Below are 20,304 nucleotides of genomic sequence, written 5' to 3' on the forward strand. Positions count from 1 at the left end.
AAAGAACACAGACACAGCAAGGGTCAAGAGGAAGTATAGTGTTCAAAGTGAAAGGATATATTTAGTTCCTAATGCTGTGCACAGTGTTTCTGAATGGCATGCTGGCCAGTACTGGACATCTAATGTAATCCCTGGCAAACTTTGTGCCATGGAGTACTGAATGCAGATAGGTCTTGCTAAAGTTCAACAAAGTATGCCCCTGGCTGGTGCCTTCGTTGGAAAACTCCTTTGAAATCCATCCTGGGAATTTGAGTACTATGACTGAAAACATAATATAAATGTGATTTTAAAAATTAAAAAGTGAAAGGGGATCTTTAATCTCTTACTCCCCAGTGAATGCCCATTTAAGCTTTGCAGGACATCATGCAGACAAATGGGAAGAACCATTTGAGGTGTGTAATAATGGGAATGTTTAACCAACATTTCTATTATTATTCCCATTGGCTAGCACAAGAGTATCCTGTCTTCTGCTTTCCATATATGGGACTGAATTATTAGGTCAGTGAATTAAATGTCAGTGATTCTGTTTCCAAATTCTGATTGCTTGTTAGCAATTTGTTGCTAGGTAGGGTCTTAAAGAAACAAGTATGATATTTTTTTTACCTCAAGAATCTATTGAAGATACTTTTGTATGGCCTTGCTCTGTGGAAGAGCATCATCTTTGCATAGGAAAACTCCAGGTTCAATCTCTGGGGCCTCCAGTTAAAAGATAAGGTAATAGGTAATGTGAGATATGCCTGACCCCTGGAGAACCACTGCCAGTCAAGATAGATAGCATTATCTCTGATAAACCAGTGGTTTGATTCAGTTTAAGATAGTTTTATGTGCACTGTTTTTTCACAAGCCAGACGGATCCTACAGAATAGAATAGAATAGAATAGAATAGAATAGAATAGAATAGAATAGAATAGAAGCTCTCAAATACATTTTACAAGATCCTTCTTAATCAGTTGCTTTGATGCTATCTTTCCGTAGCAATACTGGCATAATTCTGGTGAAAAGCCTTGATTTATTTGTTTGTTCACTGTCTACTTTTTCACCATAAAGTCTTCAGTGATTTATCAATACACCATTTTCTCCCTTCCCCCCATTATCCATAATAGGTTAGTCTCCTGCTTTTCTAGTGCAGGTATCCTTTAGGGCCTTTGGAAAGCAGGTGTTATGTTAGAATATACTCCCTTTCTCCCAGGATTTTACATGTCCTGGGGCCCATCAGGGGAAAAAAATGAGATACCTAATTAGCCAAGACATCAATTCTAAAGCTCTGGAGATTAAGAAAGGATTATAAACTCATCAGGTCAATCAGTCAATTCTTTAACTGTATTAAAGTGTCCAACATAGCAATGAAAAGGAATTGTTTGTTTCTAATGTTGAGAATATCATTTAGCAAAGCTTAAAGAATTTTTACATTTGTCTTATAGGGCACTTCTGGAGCGCCAGGTGCCAAAGGGGATGGTGGAGATCCAGGTCCTCAGGTAAAATGATGCCAGTGCAATAATGCAAACACTTCACTAGCAGTAGTTTCTATTGCATGGCTCTGAGAAGGATTCTGAATAGGCCTGCTTAGGATTGTGCTCTGCATTAAAGTACAGTCTATCTGCATGACCCTGCTCAAGTAGCTATAATGAGCAAAGAAGCTCAGTTCAAGAGGTGGTGTCTTCAAGGGCCATCAGATAGTGATGTTACAGAAATTGTTGCTTGTTTCATAGCCACGTTTGCCTAGTACACGCTTTCTCAACCAGGGTGTCATGAAGCCTTGGGGCTTCTTGATGGCCCTGGAAGGGTTTCCTGAATGGGTGGAAGTTAATGAATGTTTAATAATTTTGTAAAAACTGGTTAAAGTTTTATCGAGAAATATGACCATATATGGTCATGTCAGCCCCCTCTTCCAAAATGGTCATTAATGGGACTGGAGGGAGCAGGACAGAGAGAGGCCCCGAGCGAGGGTGTGCATAGCTATACATCCCAACCACATTCTACACAATTGTGCCAATTCTGGGGTCTCTTGAAGCCTGAAGCCTGTTTCAGGGGTTTCTCAATAGTAAAAAAAGTTGAGAAAAACTGGCCTAGCATATAACAGCCTTTTGTTTCAGTAAGGGTTTCCCCCCCCCCAGGGGAGGGACATTTTTTTTTTCATCTGCACCCATTTCTGCTTTCCTGAATACTGGCACTGCGTGTTGTCAAAGAGCAGGGCTTTTGCTATGGCTTAGACATCTCTTGCTTAAATTAGCTGGTGGCAAATTGGAAGGATGGGAATTGCCAAATTATTCCTTCATCCCAATAATCATTACTTGTTCCCAGTTTGTGAGATATGATAGTGAGATACTTTGCTGTGGGCACAGCTGCTGAGAGCCACCGTGGGCTTACAGGCAACAATTCCTTCTTCCCCAGAAGAATACACACAAGATTATTAGAACAAATAACCTGCGGCTGACACCCAGCCATACCTTCCTGGCTTCTTTGGGCCCCCAGTGCAATTCAAGCCCTAGAAATTTAGCACTCCTAATCTATCCCCTCAACAACTGTGGATTTGGGTTACTAAGTGCAGAGTAGATATAATTTGTTATCCCACTGTGTAGATTGTCCTCTGTAGGTCAATGAAACAGCCTCACTTTTCATCTTTCAGAACTGATTTCATTGACTTTTTCATACTACGCAGGCTTACTTTTGAAATTCCATTTACTGATAATGTGGATTTAAAAAGCCCTCAGTGGTCTCCCGATTCACATGGGGGGAGAGCATCAAAAACACTTTAAGGTGGATAATGAAAACATACCTTTGTGTTGCTGCTAATTTATCTTTAATGGTTTTGTCAGAGTATCTTGCTTGTTTCCAGGGCCCTCGAGGTATACAAGGTCCAGCTGGTCTTCCTGGAAAATCGGGCAAACGAGTAGGTATTTCATACTTCTAAACAGCTCAGGTGGGGTTATGCACACTTACACTGAACAACAGTAAATATACTTATGACACCATGCATTTAGCACTAAAATGCTTCTTTTTCCTCCCTAGGGTCGTCCAGGTGCTGATGGAGCTAGAGGGATGCCAGGGGAACCTGGTTCTAAGGTAAACAAATATGATTTTCCAGATGTGCTTTTAGTTAGAATCCAAATATCCTCCTCCTAGAGATACAAACATCATTGAATCTGAGCAGAGTTATGCTCTGAATTAATGGCAACTAATTGGTGATAGTAAAAAAAAAAGTCACAGTTCTGGCTGTTGCTGCACTTCTACATGTACTATCATGGATTCCTAAAGAAAGAGAGACAGGCCAACAGACACTGACAAATACAAGCACTAGACTGACTCAGTGAGCACCAGTTGAGTTCAGCTTCTACTAGTAGCCCAGACTGGACTATAGCTCTTAGTGCTCCTGTGCATATCAGTTCGTGGAGATAACTAAAATAGATTGCTTTCATCAATTCTTTTTGGTAAGAAGTTTCATTAATTTTACAAAATTGAGCCTTAACTGCCATATTTAAATGCATTTATAATGCTTTGATCTTACCCATTTTTCTTTGGGTCTTCCCAGTTTCCCCTTTCACTGAACCAGCCCCCAGTCCTTCATGGCTTTTGTTCACAGAGGCCCCACATTTTTTGATATAGCCAATCTGGGTTCAAAAAAGTACCCTCATCTTGGTTACAACCATGGAAAGCTAGTAGGTCCATTGGAATGTATGAATCAAATTTCAGATGCTTTCATTGGTATGGGCATGATCCATCCACACAATTGGTGCTGGGAAAGGACCATTTAGTGATACATTTTCCATTTTCTTCCCACGTGGCCATTCAGCATGTATTTATTGTATCTTATCAGCCATTTTCCTAACAGGAATTTCATCCATGCTCTCATGCGTTCTCAGAAAGAATAAGTTTCAGGCTAGGACTATGTGAAGTAAACGGATAGCTGGATGAATTTGTCAAATTGTATTATGACCCAACCACCAACAAAGACTCATCAACCTGTATTCCAGTTATTGCCTTTGTGTTCAGACCAGGTGGGATGGATTGTTCTCAAGGATTGTACTTGTGTTAGCTAATTTAAAAGGAATAATTTGTGGTTCTTTCAGTCTGCTGATACCCACACTCAGCCTGCAACAGGCTGAACATTCAGAGGTGTAAAGAATACACAGCCTTTTAAACAAAACAAAACAAAGCTGTCTCTGTGTTAATATCAAGGTCTGTAGCATGATATAGATCTTCGGCTGTGTAGCAAATTTTGTTTTCTGGCATATACCAAGCAACCTGCAACTTCAGTAGAAGCTGGGCAAATGAATATGCCAACAGAACAGATTTACAGCAGGCATGTGCAGTTTATTAAACTTTTACAAACTGCAGCAGTGAAATACTAACACTCTTTCCCCTCCACTAGGGTGACAGAGGTTTTGATGGCCTTCCTGGTTTACCTGGTGATAAAGGTAACAGGGTAAGAAAAAGATTCATATTTATCTGTAAACGTTTCAAAATATGGCTGCAGTAAAGTTGTACCTGCAGGCCAAAGCAATTGGAGTATTTTATATTTTTGTCATGATAGTGTTATTCTTCCTGCTCGTCAGACTAGAATATCTTTATGAAAGTCAATAGAACTTCTCTGGAGTAGGTAACTGAAAAAGTAGCAGCTTTGACTCATAGATTTCAGCTCCTATACATTTTCAGTATGGGGAATAAACAGGAGTATAATTCACCTTTCCTTTAAAGACCATCTGAGGAAAACATCCTGAGGGCTCCTCTCATTGGCTCTTGCTTTCAGTACATCTTTAGAATACCCACCCCCTTGAGGCTCGCCTGGCACCTACTTTACTTTCTTTTAGGCACCAATCCAAAACACATCTTTTTATCTTGCCAGATTTTTAATAGTCTGCTTTTATTTGATAGCTAGTTTTTATATTGTTTATGTCTTTTGTTCATGGCTTGTTTTTAATATTGTGGTGATTTTAGTGTTAAGTTCTCAAGAGGAACTTTGAGGAGGATGTATTAAAATAAATATTCTGCTCTGAATATAGCCTGGTTGTACTTTTATCCATTTGCTTTCTTGCTACAAGTTTGTACTCACTGCTGTTTATTGATGAGGAACATCTACTAGCGCGGTTCCTGTAACGGAAATGATAATAGACATGGCATCTGTTGTCCCGCCTTAGAATGCACACCGGGAGATGGTCACAGCAGCAGTGCCAGAGCAATGAGGGCCAGCACTGAGGCCCGCTCATTGCTCTGGCACCAGCACCAGTCTTCTAAGGCTGCTTCCACCCTCCAGAGAGCAGAAGTAGCCTCAGAAGATACTTGGCATTGGTGCCAGGGCAATGAGCAGGTCACGCTGCTCTGGTGCCATGGTTGCCAGTCTTCCAAAGCCACCCCGCTCTCTGGAGAGCAGGAGCAGCTTCAGAAGACACTTGGCAACAGCCGTGGCATCAGAAAAAAAAGCAGGCCTCAGTCCTGGGCCTCGCTGCTCTGGTGCTGCAGCCACCATTTTCTCAGGCTGCTCCACCCTCCAGAGAGTAGGAGTGGCCTTGGAAGACACTCGGCAATGGCATTTGTGCCAGAGCAACGAGCAGCTGTCAGTCTTCTGAGGCTGCTCCCACCGTCGAGAGCAGGAGGCAACTTAGAAGACACTCGGCAATGGCCACGGTGGTGGAGCAACAAGTGGGCCTCAGTGTTGGTCCTTACTGCTGTGGTGCCATGGCAGCCAGACTTCTGAGAGTGCTCCTGCCCTCGGGAGAGCAGGAATGGCTTCAGAAGACACTCAGCAACAGCTGTGGTGTCAGAGCAACAAGTGGACCTCAAGCCTTTCCCCAAGGGTCAGGTCATTCACACCCATCTACCTCTTAGGACAGGGGTAGTCAAACTGCAGCCCTCCAGATGTCCATGGACTACAATTCCCATGAGCCCCTGTCAGCATTTGCTGGCAGGGGCTCATGGGAATTGTAGTCCATGGACATCTGGAGGGCCGCAGTTTGACTATCCCTGTCTTAGGAGGTCAAAACCTGGGAGATGGGACACAGGCTGTACTCCCCCAAAACTCAGGCTCCCCTATGCTATCCTGCAAGCTGTGACAAAGGATTAACATATTACATAACACCAGGTGATCAAATATCAACAACATTACAGTAAATGCACGACTTTTAGAACCATAAGCATAGGGAGAGTGAGAGGGAAACCTTCCATGGCCGGCAGCTCCCAGGTATAAATGAGGCAGGACTAGCGCACATGGTGCTATTTATAGCCCACCTCATTGCCCGTGCAGCTAACGCATGAGTGTCAGGCCATCCCTGATGTGCCAGCCAGCATGACATATCTTCACGCCTTTTCTTTGGCTCCTGCTCCTCTGCCCGTCGAAGCTTTTTTGTGTGTGCAATTCACATGATTAATTTAGGAAAAACTGTTGTAACTCCAGTAAACACAAGTGCTGAGTAAAGCGTGAAATGGCTTCTGATAGCCACTTCCCTTCTAAATGTCTTGGTCAGAGACAGAAGCCTCAAGTGGTTTCCTGCTATTAGTCCCTGAGTAAATATCTCTCAGGCTCAAGATCATGATGTTCCGGAGGGCATACAATATCTCCTTTCCATTTGTCACTTCAGTTTTGCTTTTGCAATAGAAGGAAACTATTCTTGTACAACTGCCCAAAAGCAGTTCAGATCCATCAAAAGATAAATAGGAGCATGGGAAGACTAGCAAAAAAAAAAAACCAAACCTTCCTCCTCCATGGAGCCATAGTGTTTGCAAGCCGCTTGCCACATGGATTGGGTGAAGAATCTTTACAGCAGCACCCTGCATTCCTGACAAATGTTAGCATATTTGTTTTGATGTTACACCAAGACCATAGGGGCCCACACATTAATTCATAATGGCCTTCATGTCCATGGCTTCAGCTGGAACCAGAAAAAAGGCCTTGATAGAAACAGAAAGCTGGGCTTCTACTGTTTATCAGGCCCAACCAATCAAGAGGTTCCATATACCATCGTGTTGCAGTGCCTAAACCTTTACACTAGTTTTCCTGCTCAAGCTGCAGAATCTGCTCATCTGCCTCAAAATACAACGGGTCACATGAAATGGTAGAAAATGTATGACAGAAGAGATGTTAGTTAAATTACAAATGAGCTAGAACAGTGGTTCTCAACCTTCCTAATGACACAACCCTTTAATACAGTTCCTCATGATCTCACTCTTTTCTGCTGCTCCAGACAGAAGAACACTCTATCTCGATCTACCCTGCAAGGCTATTGTGTGGATGTTGCCCCCTCCCTGGTCATGCTGTTTGCCCTGCCGCGACCCCTGTGAAAGTGTCGTTCGACCCCCAAAGGGGTCTCGACCTCCAGCTTGAGAACCACTGAGCTAGAAGTACACAAGTACTTTCAGATTTGTTTTCACTGAAGGTTTTCTGGTTCTGAGATTTAGCATTCATAATATAGTCCCCCCATGACGTCACGATGCAATTGTAGTATGCCTCTGTGACTTATTTGTGAATTTACCACAGGACACTTGCTGCCTGTGACTCCTGTGATTTGTGGACACTCACTGTCATTGTGAGATAAGTGTTTTAACATGCTCTGAGCCACAATGTTTATATCGTTATACTTTCAAGGACAAAACCATGCAATTTTTTGCTAATGGAATCAAGAAGCTTGAGTGGCCAGCAGAGGGCAATCTACAATTAAGTACAGCTCACACATACTTTGCATGCTTCTCTATGGCTGAATAAACGTTTCCAAATTGTCTGGCAGCCAAAAAAATCTGTCAGTCATCTAATGCAGTTTGACAAAGTTAGTGGTTTTGTGCGACCTGTAGGTGTGCAAAGAAAGCAACTTTCCTTTTTTCCTGTTTCCTGAGGCAGTAAATTCTGCTGGCATTTTTCTTTTGCAAATAAACAGTCTTTAATTTTAACACTTTGCACTAAGGGCTTCTATATACTAGGGATATAGTTGGGGGTGTTTTTCTTTTAAATAAAAATTCTAGAGCTTTCCAAAGGCTGCCAAAAGCAAAAAAGCATGACAGGCCTGATTTTCGGAGAACAAAAACATTCTATTTAAGTTAAAATCAAATGAACTACCCTGTGCATCCAAAACCCACACACAGTGGATTTATGTTTGAACTTCTGTAATTAAATCTTATACGTGTGGGGAGTAGGATGTAAAGGCTTTTAAAGAGTGATATCTTCTCAGTAAGGGAATTCATATTTATTAATTACTATCAATTCATGCCAATTGAGCCAGATAACTGAGCAGATGTTCCCTCATGGAAGGGAACTTTGTAGCTTTCCTATACTTTCTCCTCTCTTTATTTATTAATGTTGGGTGAAAGTTTGCAATCTCTCCAGGAAACCTGACTGAGGGACTTACAAAATAAAATAAATGCAACCAAAAATCAGGAACAATAATTAAAAACTAGGCTCCAAAAAGCCCTAGCCCAGAATAAAAAGTACACACCACAGACCATTTAAAACAACACTCTCCAGGCCTTTTTTGGCCATCATGTTACAATTATTAATTAAGCCTTGACCCTGTTTAGCATCTACAATCTAACAAGATTTGATTAGCCTGGGCTATCCAGGTAAGGGCCAAAGCTATTTTTTTTAAATCAACCCCTTAATTAAAAGCTTCATTGAGTGGAAAGTTTTTAGCCTAGAAATTTTAGCCTAGACTTTGGTGTACTGGTTAGAAGCCTGGACTTCTAATCTGGCGAGCCAAGTTCAATTCTGCACTCCCCCACATGCAGCCTGCTGGGTTACCTTGGGCTCACCACGGCACTGATAAAACTATTCTGACTGAGCAGTGATATCAGGGCTCTCTCAGCCTCACCCACCTCACAGGGTGTCTGTTGTGGGGAGAGGAGAGGAAAGGGAAGGCAGCTGTAAGCCACTGAGACTCCTTTGGGTTGAGAAAAGCGTCTTCTTCTTCTTCTTCTTCTTCTTCTTCTTCTTCTTCTTCTTCTTCTTCTTCTTCTTCTTCTTCTAAAAGACAGCAATGTAGGTATCAGGCGAACCTCACAGGGAAGCAGCTCTTACCATCCACGGATTTTCAAGAACAGTGTGGTAAACTCTGAGGGAGGACTGAGTGAAGGGGATAAGTAGAAATAGCCCCCTATTGAATGAGTAGAAGTCAAGATACCAATAGGCTGCTCTCAACATTCCATCCCTTCCAGAGCTTATTTACTTATTATACCATTTCTCACCTTCCCCTCCCCCCTTTTGGTTAATTTGCAAAGTCCCAAGTAGGTTGAAACCCTTGACATTTCTGTGGAAGGCCCATATTTACTACTTTTATTATCATAATATGAGACAGACATTAGATATAGTGGCAGCCTACAAAGAATCATAGGAAGGGGAGACAGTTTGTCCCTCCCCTCCCCTTTATCAGTTTTTTACTTTTCCCTCTTCAAGCATTCATGAGCTCTTGGGGGCTCTCTCCCTTGCCTTCCTCCTTTGACAAGCTTAGGAATGCAAGTTTTCTATTGGGACCTGGGGTTCCCCCAAGAATTACTTTTCATCTCCAGACTACAGAGATCAGTTTCTCTGGAGAAAATGAATGCCTTGGAGGTTGGGCTCTATGGCATTTTACTCCACTGAGGTCCCTGTCCACCCAGTCTCCATCCCTGAATCTCCAGGAATTTCCCAAACTGGATGCTTTAGGATGCTTAGGGCTAATCCTGCATTGAGCAGGGGGTTGGACTAGATGGCCTGTATGGCCCCTTCCAACTCTATGATTCTATGATTCTATGATCTGCCAACCCTAACCCCAGTGGCCATGGGGGACCTGGCAACCCTATTTGTGCTTAGTTGTTCTCAGCATGCCATATTTGCAATCAGCATTTACTTATTAGGCAGTGGATGGATTAATTTACAGGTACAAGTACTTTTTGGGAACATACCTTGAAGTAACTAGGGGCCCTAACTGGTCTGTAAGTGGCCACTTTTGTCATATGCCCAGGAACTCTCGTGTTTGCTGTTAGATGAAGTGATGGTAGTTTAACAATTTGCAACTGCCTCCTCAGACCAGTTCTGTCCAGTAGTTTCTTTTTTGGAATTCCCAACCTGAATCCCACAGTGAGAGAAAGTCACCCATGCCGAACTTATCACCAAGCAAATGATTCTTCATTCTACATCATTTAGGGAATCTCTGGCTGTTTCATGGGTGACAAATGTTGGTCTGTTTGCATTTGCAGGATTTCATGGTCTTCTGATTTCTTGGTCATTTTAACTGAACGAATGAATTCTGCTATATCATAGCATGGTTTTTGCTGTGCCTTACCATAGGAAAACAAAGCAACTAATTAAAGAGGCTATGGTGTTTCTTAAGTTCTATGTAATTCCCGTTTTTATCTTATCAAATGGGATGGGGTTTCTTATAGAAGTTGCTTAGCCAATCCTAACACAAATGAGAAGGACCAGGACTGTAGCTGTTATCACTCATGAGTCATTGCCTTCCTCCCTTTTCTCTGTGATCCTCTTGGAACCATTCAACCATCCTAGGTGAATGGCTGGCTCAGCACATTTATAGAGGCACATTTCTTGTATATTTAAGTTCAGATTCTTTTGCTAATTTTCAAAACTTTCTTCTCTGAGACCAAAACTTTTGTTATACACATACATACATACATACATACATACATACATACATACATACATACGTGTGTATGTATGTATGTATGTATATATGTATGTATGTATAATAAACACTGAGATAAATAAACACTGAAAACTAATCATTAATGTAGAATGTGATATTTAACTCACATTTTTAATTTTAAGTTTTGAATAATTTGATGTTTTTTTTTCGAGAAGCAGAGTTCCACATTCAAATTTGAAATGTATTGGAGTGAAAAAAATCTGAACATTTATTTAATTAAAGTAAAAAGAACCCCTCTTCCCCCAAATCATTGAGAAACAAAGTTCTCTTGGCTAGAGCCTTGTACAACCTAGAAAACATGTCTGACATAGCTTCCTTAAGACACCCATTCACACAAACATACGTACCACAACTTCTCCTCAATTTTGTTCTGATGACTGACAGATGGATACACAAACCAATTCTGTTAAAAGTACTGCGCTTGATTATGTTGAATAAAAACCTTATACACTTTGTACTTATATCTGTGATTGGGATATGCAAGCTAGCTCTTTTTGTTCCAGTTTCCAAATGATGAGCATATGTAAGTGTGAGAGAAAAGTGGTTTTAATATGCCAGGAATGTTGCCGGACTGACTGGTTGGCACCTATGCTGACCTACCCTCAGGCCACCCATGCTCCTGGCAGCCCATGAACAGTGCCAGGACGAATATGCAGGCATAATTATGCAATATTTTAAACATGACCCACAATCTAACAGAGTTTAGTATACCTAAATCTGCTGATCTCAAAGGGTTTGAGTATGACTTACTCTTGTTTTGAATTGTGGCCAAAGCCTTTAAATCTAGTTTTCTATAGAATGATAGAGGACTCTGACATTTGCATTTGTTTGACTCCAGATACGTTATGACATGTCTGCAGGAAATTCAAGACCTTGCCTAGATCTTACTTCCCCATTTTATATATGCTGACACATCATCACAGTCTTTGCTGTTTGTGGATGTGACATGGTTTATCTTATCTCTAGGGAGATCGTGGACCACAAGGACCTCCTGGTGCTCCTGGTGAAGATGGAATGAGAGTATGTTGTTAATATGTTTGCCTTTTCACATTCAGTATACTCTAAAGGAGGTGCTTATGCACATATTAACCCTTTGATTCAATTTCATATCAACAGGGAGAAGATGGAGAGGTTGGACCAAGAGGCCTCCCAGGTGAAGCTGTAAGCAAAGCTCCCTTATTCATTATTCACAGTGTGTCTTGATTTTTTTTTCATGCTGTACACTTATGCAGAAGTCTTTATTATAAATTCATTTTCCCTGCAAAGTTATTCTTGGTCTTGGAGATGATTTCTGAATCAGATGATGCCAGGGACAAATTCATTCCACATATCTGACTTGTGATGCTTTTCTCTGTATGAGTAGTACTAGTCAGTATTGTTGATCACTGAAGTGCATCAACAGAGCACTTCTTTTTCAACTTTAAGCATTTAATCTGGGAACAACATACATATGCATTTTTTTCAAAATAATGTATGACCCAGTAATCCTAGTATTCCTAATTTCTCTATTCTTTGAATTGGTTCATTGAGTTCATTCTATTCCATTCTGTATTCAAACATGTTACAGGGCAGAGTCTTATGTTTGTGTGTGTCCTGTGGCACATATGATGTTGCATGCAGATGCATGTTCCTTTTTGTTTTTGAAAATCTAGAGATCATAGAAGTATTATATATTCAAGTTAAGATATTATATATACAAGTTACAAAGAGAAGGATTATGGGGGTGTATAAAGGCAACCACCAACAAAGTTCAGTAAGTTGAATGCGCTAGTTATGCTGTTTCCCATATAAATGAGAACTAGAGATCTTATCCTATCTGAAATATGGTGGTTCTTTTTCCACACCATGACTTTCCTTTCTAGGATGGAATGAAAGAAATGAAATTGCACAAGTGGAAGCATAATTCCACTTTTATGAAGTCATTTGCATTGTTTCAAGGGTATATAAGAACTGTTGTTCATTGGACTCTCCTAGCAGAGTACTGAAGTTGTGTTAACTCTTCCATGGAATGACCACAAGAGGGCTTTAGTCTACCCTTAATGACAAGAAGATATACACACTGCACATTAACTACCAAATCTATTAAATATCTGGAGATAAATGGGACAGGACATAATTATAATCTTTTAAAAAACAATTATGAGAAGTCTTAGAAAGTGGTCCAAGCAGACTTATTGCTATAGAATTTTGTTAATCACCTGGCTATTTATATGAGAAAAATGACATAGTGACAAAGACAGATAAACAAATTTATTTAGAAAGACAAGAAATCAAGAATAAGTTTTAAAGTACTCCAAAAAGAGAAAAAGAGAGGAGGAATAATAGTTCCAAATATAAAATTATAGTACCAAAAAGCAGGTCTGGTCAGGATTTCAGATTACATTAAAAATCCAAAACAAAGAATTGTAAAACTTGGATCAGCAGACCTAGATGAAGGACTGCATAATTATTTATGGATAAAGAAATTAATCAAATTATTACAACATAAGAAAAAAGTCACAAAATTAGAGACCGATTATTGAGAGTAAGTCCTCCAAACTTTCTATTTATTTCCCCAATAGAAGCTTATCATGATAAGAATACAAGAAATAAAAGTGTTTTTTGTAACCTTTGGTAATATGCCAAATGTTCAAAGGAAATCCAGTTCTTGGCAAGATATGTGAGATAAAAGAATGAATGGTTATTATATTATTAATCAGTTTTAATCTTAAAGAAAATAATATGGAAAAGAGAAAAGACTGAATTTGAACAGTTGATTATAAAACTAAATAATTTATGATGATGGAAATATAAATCATTACTTCAATTTGAAATAGAAGAAGAAGTGATAAAATGTATGATTAAATAGTTGGGGAATTTTAGAGAGCAAATACTTGTGTATCAATGGGAACTGTTATGGGGAAAAGATATTAGGTCATAGCTAACCCATTGTTAAGAGAAAATGGTATAGAAAGTTCTTCATATGGTATATGACTCCAATGGACATTGAGAAAATAGATAAAAACTATAAAGGAAAATGTTGGAAATATCAAGAAATAGATAGAACCTTTTATCATATGTGGTGAACCTGCAAAAAAGAAAAAAGATATTGGAAGGAAAGATAAATGCAAAAAATATTAAAATTTATATTTCCTATGGAAGCCAAGAATCTTAATAGGAATATTGCTTGACAAATTACCGATTTTTTGGAAGAAATATTTGAATATATGGTGATTGTGACTAGAGTTATTTATGCAGTAAAATGGAAATTTGATGTCTGACCAAGTGTAGAAGAATATAATAACAAACTATGCACTAATGGAGAAATTAACATCATAACTGAAAAATAGATCAATTTTGAAATGGAGAGTTTATTATGAAAGTAAGAGATTTATGAGAAAAATCTAAAATGGTATATAAATATATAGCAATGTTAAAGCAGAATGAAAACAATATTTGAATATGATGTATACAGAATTTGAATTGGAATGAAAATATTATTTATTTCTGATTATCTTTTTATTGTGAGATATATAATGATTTCCCTTTTTGTATTTTATTTTTTATTTAATGCATTAATGATTAAAGTTCATATGTGATAGTTGATACGTAGTGGTGACAAGGTGTGTAATATGGAATATGTAGTAGTGATGAAAGTTAATAATATAATGGGAAAAGAGACTAATTATAATGTTTGTAAACTGGACTATCTGAAGTGAGGAGGAGGAATTCGGAGAAAAACCTTGCGTATTTTATATAACCTGAAATATATAGTGATTTTTTTAAATTATATGATTTGCCATATTTAAAAGCCCCTTTCTCTTTTGAATGTCTTTTATATTTATATCTTTAAAAAATCAAAAAAAGAGGGCTTTAGTCTTATGTATATGATATGATAAAGCTTTCTTTTTACAACATTTTTCTGAAGGGGGAAAAATATATTTCCAGTTCTGCCAGACCTCATATGCTACTGCATGTGGCTCATTTTTGCTTATACTTCCTGCATTATTCTGCCTACCATCTCTTTTCTTCACATGCTTTGTAAACTAAAGACCTACTTAATCTTTTTTTATTCATTCAATTAGGGCCAGCGAGGATTATTGGGCCCAAGAGGGTCACCTGGCCCCCCAGGACAACCTGTATGTATTTCATAAAATAATGCCTTATATATTTTGATTTTTTCCCACAGATGTGACCATAACTAGTGTTTTTGTTCTGTTCTTCTGCATAGGGAATTGCAGGTGTTGATGGCCCACAGGGTCCCAAAGGAAACTTGGTAGGTTGGAACTTCAGTAGGATCATTATGGAAAGTAATGGATATTTCAAAGTTCTTTGAAAATAAATTATGAAATTAATCTTTCTTCTCACACTAGCATCTCTAACATCTCAAATCCAATTATGGCATGTTTCTGAAATAAAATGTTTATATGGTACACAATGCTGACTTCCAGTAATATAAAAAATGACCTGCATGTTATCCTGTATGTGGGGCATCTGTGGCTTACATGACACATTGGTGAGGGCTGAGAATTATTGGCCTCCCAAGGATGTGATTGTCATTTGTCAGTAACCAGGGGTAGGTGGGGGGAGGGGGAGAATCACACCAAACTGCAGATCAGGATACATGCTGAACTTGAAAAAGTCTTTATGTGTTTGTGTATATATATATGTATTTTATTGATGGTAAACATATATGTGTTTTTCCAAAACTAATATTGTCTCTGTATATTTTTTTGCACAACAGGGCCCTCAGGGGGAACCAGGACCTCCTGGCCAACAAGGGATTCCAGGTCCACAAGTATGTGTTTAACAATCTATAAATTGTGGGTTTTTTCCCATTTAAGATGTCCTAGTCATGTTGAGCAAAAAATGTGTTAGTGTAAACTTCTTTCCCCCCTCCCACCAAGTTTATTTTTGCTAGTAGGCTTTTACAAATTATCCCAAAAATATTCCCAGTACAAGTGGGAGAGAATTTTTATAATCAAGTTTGCCAGGCCTCCTTCCCTGTCTCTTCCTTCAGAGAGAAAAATGATTCATTCAGAGCTCAGTGAATGCCTGTGAGATCAGCCACACCTGTAGGAGGGTTCTCAGTTGGATCACATTACATATTCACAGGCAGCAAAGTAGCCCTCAGAAAGACTCAAATAAATCGCCTAATCTCTTGGAGTGTTTTTAAAGGGACTTTTAAAAACAACCGTGTGCTACATTTAAAAAAGAAAATGTATGTATATTGTTGTCGCTGTGGTCTTATGCTCTGGGTTGTTCTTAACAGGGACTTCCAGGTCCACAGGGTCCAATTGGAGTTCCTGGTGAAAAAGTAAGTAGTATTCCATTACCAAAAAGCCAGTAGATCTGACAGTTGTGTGTGTGTTTTTTTTCCTAAATAGTTTTTAGAGAGTGGTTATGAGTTGTCTCGGTGGTAACTATTTATCTTTAAGATAGTACACTTATAAATACTGATGGGCTTTTCCACTTTGACTTTCACATAAAAGTGACAGCATTGGAACTTAAACAATTCTCTTGATACAGATATCTGCAGTTTTCCACAAAATCCCCCCAAAGTACCTAATTAAACAAATGTACAGCTTGCTCTTTCTTTTGACACCTCAGTTCATGAGACTAGCATTGGTTACACATCAAGGAACTAATCAGGTCCACACTCACCGAGCTTCACAGTACCATGGCATTAAGTCATGTTGAATCATTTACGGGGTGGGGGGGGGCACCATCCTGGAGGATGAGTCATATTGGTGGTTCTTAACTACAGAAGTTAAATGGGATATGCATGTTCTGAGTCAGCATACCTCTGAATGTCGGGGAGTTGGCCGAGCTCCTGTAGTCCCCACCATTGGGTAGGGGTAGGGAGCAGGCCACTGCTGGAGGATGGGGAGGGGGTGAGAGGAATTTACCAACATCTGCTGGCAGCTTGGCCAGTAAGTACCAACACTTTAAAAAGATCTAATTACATTCAACCAGATTATAATCTCAATTGTAACCCACTTTCAGACTCCTTCAGGTAGTAAGATGCAGGGTACAAAAACCCAGTTCTTCTTCTACTTCTTCTACTACTACTACATGTATGTATGTATGTATGTATGTATGTATGTATGTATGTATGTATGTATGTATGTATGTATGTATGTATGTATGTATGTATGTGTGTGTGTGTGTATGTATGTGTATGTATGTGCATGTACTATATATATTGTATATGCAATTATATTTCTTAAATTCTCTTGTTGTTTACCTGAATTACTTGATTTTGTTCATATAGCCATTCTGTCATCTTCTCGGTTTTCCGTGCATCAAAAGTCTACCATGTAGACTTTTACTTACTTTTGTGCTTTTCCCACATGGTGCCATTTGTTCTTCACTTCAGTGTTGCTCCTGTCACTATCAGATTAAAACTGTTTTAGCTTTTCTCTTTCTTCTTTGTTTGCCTTTTTTTCTTTGCAATTGATTTGCATCTTCCTAGTGCTCTAGTAGGAAAAATCCTGTGGAGAGTCACTCCAATGTAAAGCCATTTAAATCTGTGGTCTTAGGGTAGAGTAATTCAGCATAGGATAGTACTATCAATATTTTAGCTACAAAGATGGAGGAGCAGCATTTTGAGAATGCATGTGAAAACATATCTGATGTATTTGTTTGGCTTGTACCAAAATTATTTGATACAATCGTAGAATGTATAACAATTGCTTCCCATAAGCTATCTCAGGAACAAATAGTGGTTAGATCAGCAGAATGTTGAAGACACATATCAGAATCCCACCTCTGTTACAAAAGCTTGTTGAGTGATTTTGTTCCAGGCACTCTGGATTGTTCTTGTAAGGGTAAAATGGAGGAGAAGCAAATAATGTTGAAAAATGCTTTAGGCCGCCATGGGGGTAAAATAATAATAAATTGTCAGAAACTCATGGATCCAGAAAGGGCTTCCTGAATTGAATTCAAAATTTCATACATGAGGGACACTTTCTACATTGAAATACTGGTCAATATCTACCACTCCATTTGTGGAAGGTGTCATTTCCCCATAATCCCTCAGTTAATGAAGTAGAGTAACATATAGAAACTTGTTACTGTACTTGTAGCATGATGGCATCACTTCATCACTAAATTTTACAAGGGTGAAAAGAGGAAGCCCCATACAAGGTGCTGTTGTTTTCATAGGTGCCTGTGTAACAGCCATAAGTTGAAGTTCCAGCCTTAGTCACTATGCTGCACTCTCAAAATGAATGTCATGCATGAGAGAAAAAGTCACTCAGCGTCAGTGAGACCTTTGTACTAAATACAGCTGGTAATTCCTGTGAGGAGATGCAGTAGAATATGGAGGTAGGAAAATATATCTCTTGTCATCCAGCAGGCATAATTTGCTCCATTATTAATTCAATTTAATTTGTTCTTCTGGATTCCATTATAACTTATGTGTCTCGTTTAGTGAGATGTAGGATTGCCAGGTCCATTAGACCAGCTGGAGGGCGATGGGGATGGCACTTACCTGGAGCAAGGAGGGAAGAAGCCTGATAAAAAGCAACGCGTTTACGTTGGTGATGTTGGGGGTGATATTCTGGTTTTGGGCAAAACTTCATGGTAGAATAAGCCTCTCATCATTTTGCCCAAGAACCAGAGCACCCCCTACCCAATATCACCAACATCCTGGCGTCACTTCCACGTGATGTAAAAACATCATAGGTATTTTTCAGATTTCTCACCTGTTTTTTGGGCGGGAGATTTTTCCCAGTTTCTTAAACACTAAAGTGGGAGGAAAGGCACAGGGATTGGCAACTGGGAATTGGCAGCAAAATTTTATGAATGGGCCTAAGCATTTTTTTTTCCTTAAGACATTTACAAGTAGACACTGAGTTTTATTTTTTTCTGCTTATAATAAGATGAAAAATGTGGAGACACAAGGTTTTCCTAAGCATATATTTCTTCTAGGCATATAGTTCATTCATTCCTACATATATACATTAATTCATTCATGTATTCATTCATTTTAATTTCAAGGGCCACTGTCTTTAGTCTCCTGAGGGGATTCTTATTAGCATGTATGCACTGCACTGCTCTCTGCATGGCAGAATATTTGATTTCCAAAAGTTACATTTTTTTTCTTGTGATAATTACAAATGGCTCAAAGAATTATTTCTTTTGTATATGGAAGGGCAAATCAAGCTGGCAGCCATTAGACATCCAGCCTTGAGCTACATATTTCATTCTGTGAAATTATTTTTACTCTGCAGGTTGAATGGCTGCATCTAACTTCCTTTTTCTATATTAGAATACAGGCAGACAGATTTCTTAGACAAAGTGGGAAATAATGTGTAATTTAAAATACGTACAATTCCAACAGTCAAACTGTGTTTGCATGTAGTTGCTTATACTGACACAGAATTGCCTGTCACTCATTTGTGGATGAACCAACAAGGGTTTACATGGTTGCCATGTGGAAAACAAACCAGAAGTACTTTAACCAGGGGCACTATACTCTCAGATATACCCCACAGCTTCACACTGGGCTCTCCCAAAATCTACAGGGTGCAGGGATGATTCTGGAGATCATTTCAAAATCTCTTTTGATTTTGGTTCCAAAAGTAACTGCATGTATGTGTGTGTACACACACACTGCTCTATGAAGTAGGCTAGGTGGACTGTCTCAAGGTCCACCCAATGAGGTGCATAGCTAAATGGGGATTTGAACCCTAGCCTCCCAAATCCTAGTTTAACTGCACAGCACACTGGTTTCCAAATCATTTTGCCTTGTTTCAAAACATGGAACTTCTGTATTAAGAATCCTCCATTGTTCCTTTTTATTTTCCTGTGTATGTGCACATGTTAAGCAGGAATTATGATTGAGCAGAAGGAACAGAAGATTCCTGATTTTGTTTAATTTTCTCCACACAAATCAGGATCTGAAACTTAAGTTTGATCCTGTTTTTGATCCCAGTTTGTGGGAGAAAAACTCCTATTTTCCAAATTGTCAGCATAAAGTTATCTACCTAGAATTTTCATTTCCCATTTATCTTGTCTGATGGGTTGTGTAGTTCCTCCCTGATCTCAGTGGTTTTCCCATGCCTAAAAAACTCTCATAACCTTTCAAAATGGAGAGGGTTTTCTTACTCTGTATAGAGGAGGTAGAGGTCATTTCATTTGATATGGTTTCCTCAGATTCAGTGTTCATAATATTCTCACAGAACACAATTTATTTCCTCTTCCATTATATCTAAAGAGTGCCCAGTCATAGACCCTAACATCCTCATGATTATTTCTCTGAAATGTTTTAAATTTAATTTCCTTCAGTTCCTTAAACTGTTTTTCAATTATCCAAATTTCTCATTTAAGTCAAATCATTCATATTCCGAGAAGAATTAATATTTTCTTTAATTTTTTAAAATAAATCGACCGCTACTCCCAGGCCAATAAAGCCCTGGTAAAACAACACTAAAATCACAATATCTGAGCAGCATAGTCCAGTCTATTCCCTCCCAACTCACCAGTGCACTCCCAATACACACTGCCAACCGACCTAAGGGGAGGACCTCTTCTGCCCTAGATGGTCAGGGCATCTGGAGGGCCTCTAGAGGAGAGGGACCCAGTTCTTCCATAGCCTGGCCTCAACCAAATGCCTGGCAGAAGAGCTCCATCTTGCAGGCCCTCCAGAACTGTAACTAAGTAGGGGAAAGAAAAACTGACTGAATTTGCAGTTCAGCTGTTA

General features: G+C 39.2%; 1 protein-coding gene across 4 annotated transcripts in view; it reads left to right on the forward strand.

Annotated features, from left to right (window-relative positions):
• The window catches only part of COL11A1 (collagen type XI alpha 1 chain), a 272,666-nt gene that overhangs the window by 130,377 nt on the left and 121,985 nt on the right, over window positions 1–20,304 (forward strand). For all 4 annotated transcript variants that reach the window (XM_077332842.1, XM_077332844.1, XM_077332843.1 and 1 more), the window contains 10 exons: window positions 1,422–1,475; window positions 2,837–2,890; window positions 3,010–3,063; window positions 4,370–4,423; window positions 11,583–11,636; window positions 11,733–11,777; window positions 14,681–14,734; window positions 14,827–14,871; window positions 15,340–15,393; window positions 15,868–15,912. In XM_077332842.1, the coding sequence (XP_077188957.1) occupies window positions 1,422–1,475; window positions 2,837–2,890; window positions 3,010–3,063; window positions 4,370–4,423; window positions 11,583–11,636; window positions 11,733–11,777; window positions 14,681–14,734; window positions 14,827–14,871; window positions 15,340–15,393; window positions 15,868–15,912 (513 nt within the window). The remainder of the gene's footprint in view (window positions 1–1,421; window positions 1,476–2,836; window positions 2,891–3,009; window positions 3,064–4,369; window positions 4,424–11,582; window positions 11,637–11,732; window positions 11,778–14,680; window positions 14,735–14,826; window positions 14,872–15,339; window positions 15,394–15,867; window positions 15,913–20,304) is intronic.

This window comes from Paroedura picta, chromosome 4, assembly GCF_049243985.1.
Source record: "Paroedura picta isolate Pp20150507F chromosome 4, Ppicta_v3.0, whole genome shotgun sequence".
NCBI classification, from domain to species: domain Eukaryota; kingdom Metazoa; phylum Chordata; class Lepidosauria; order Squamata; family Gekkonidae; genus Paroedura; species Paroedura picta.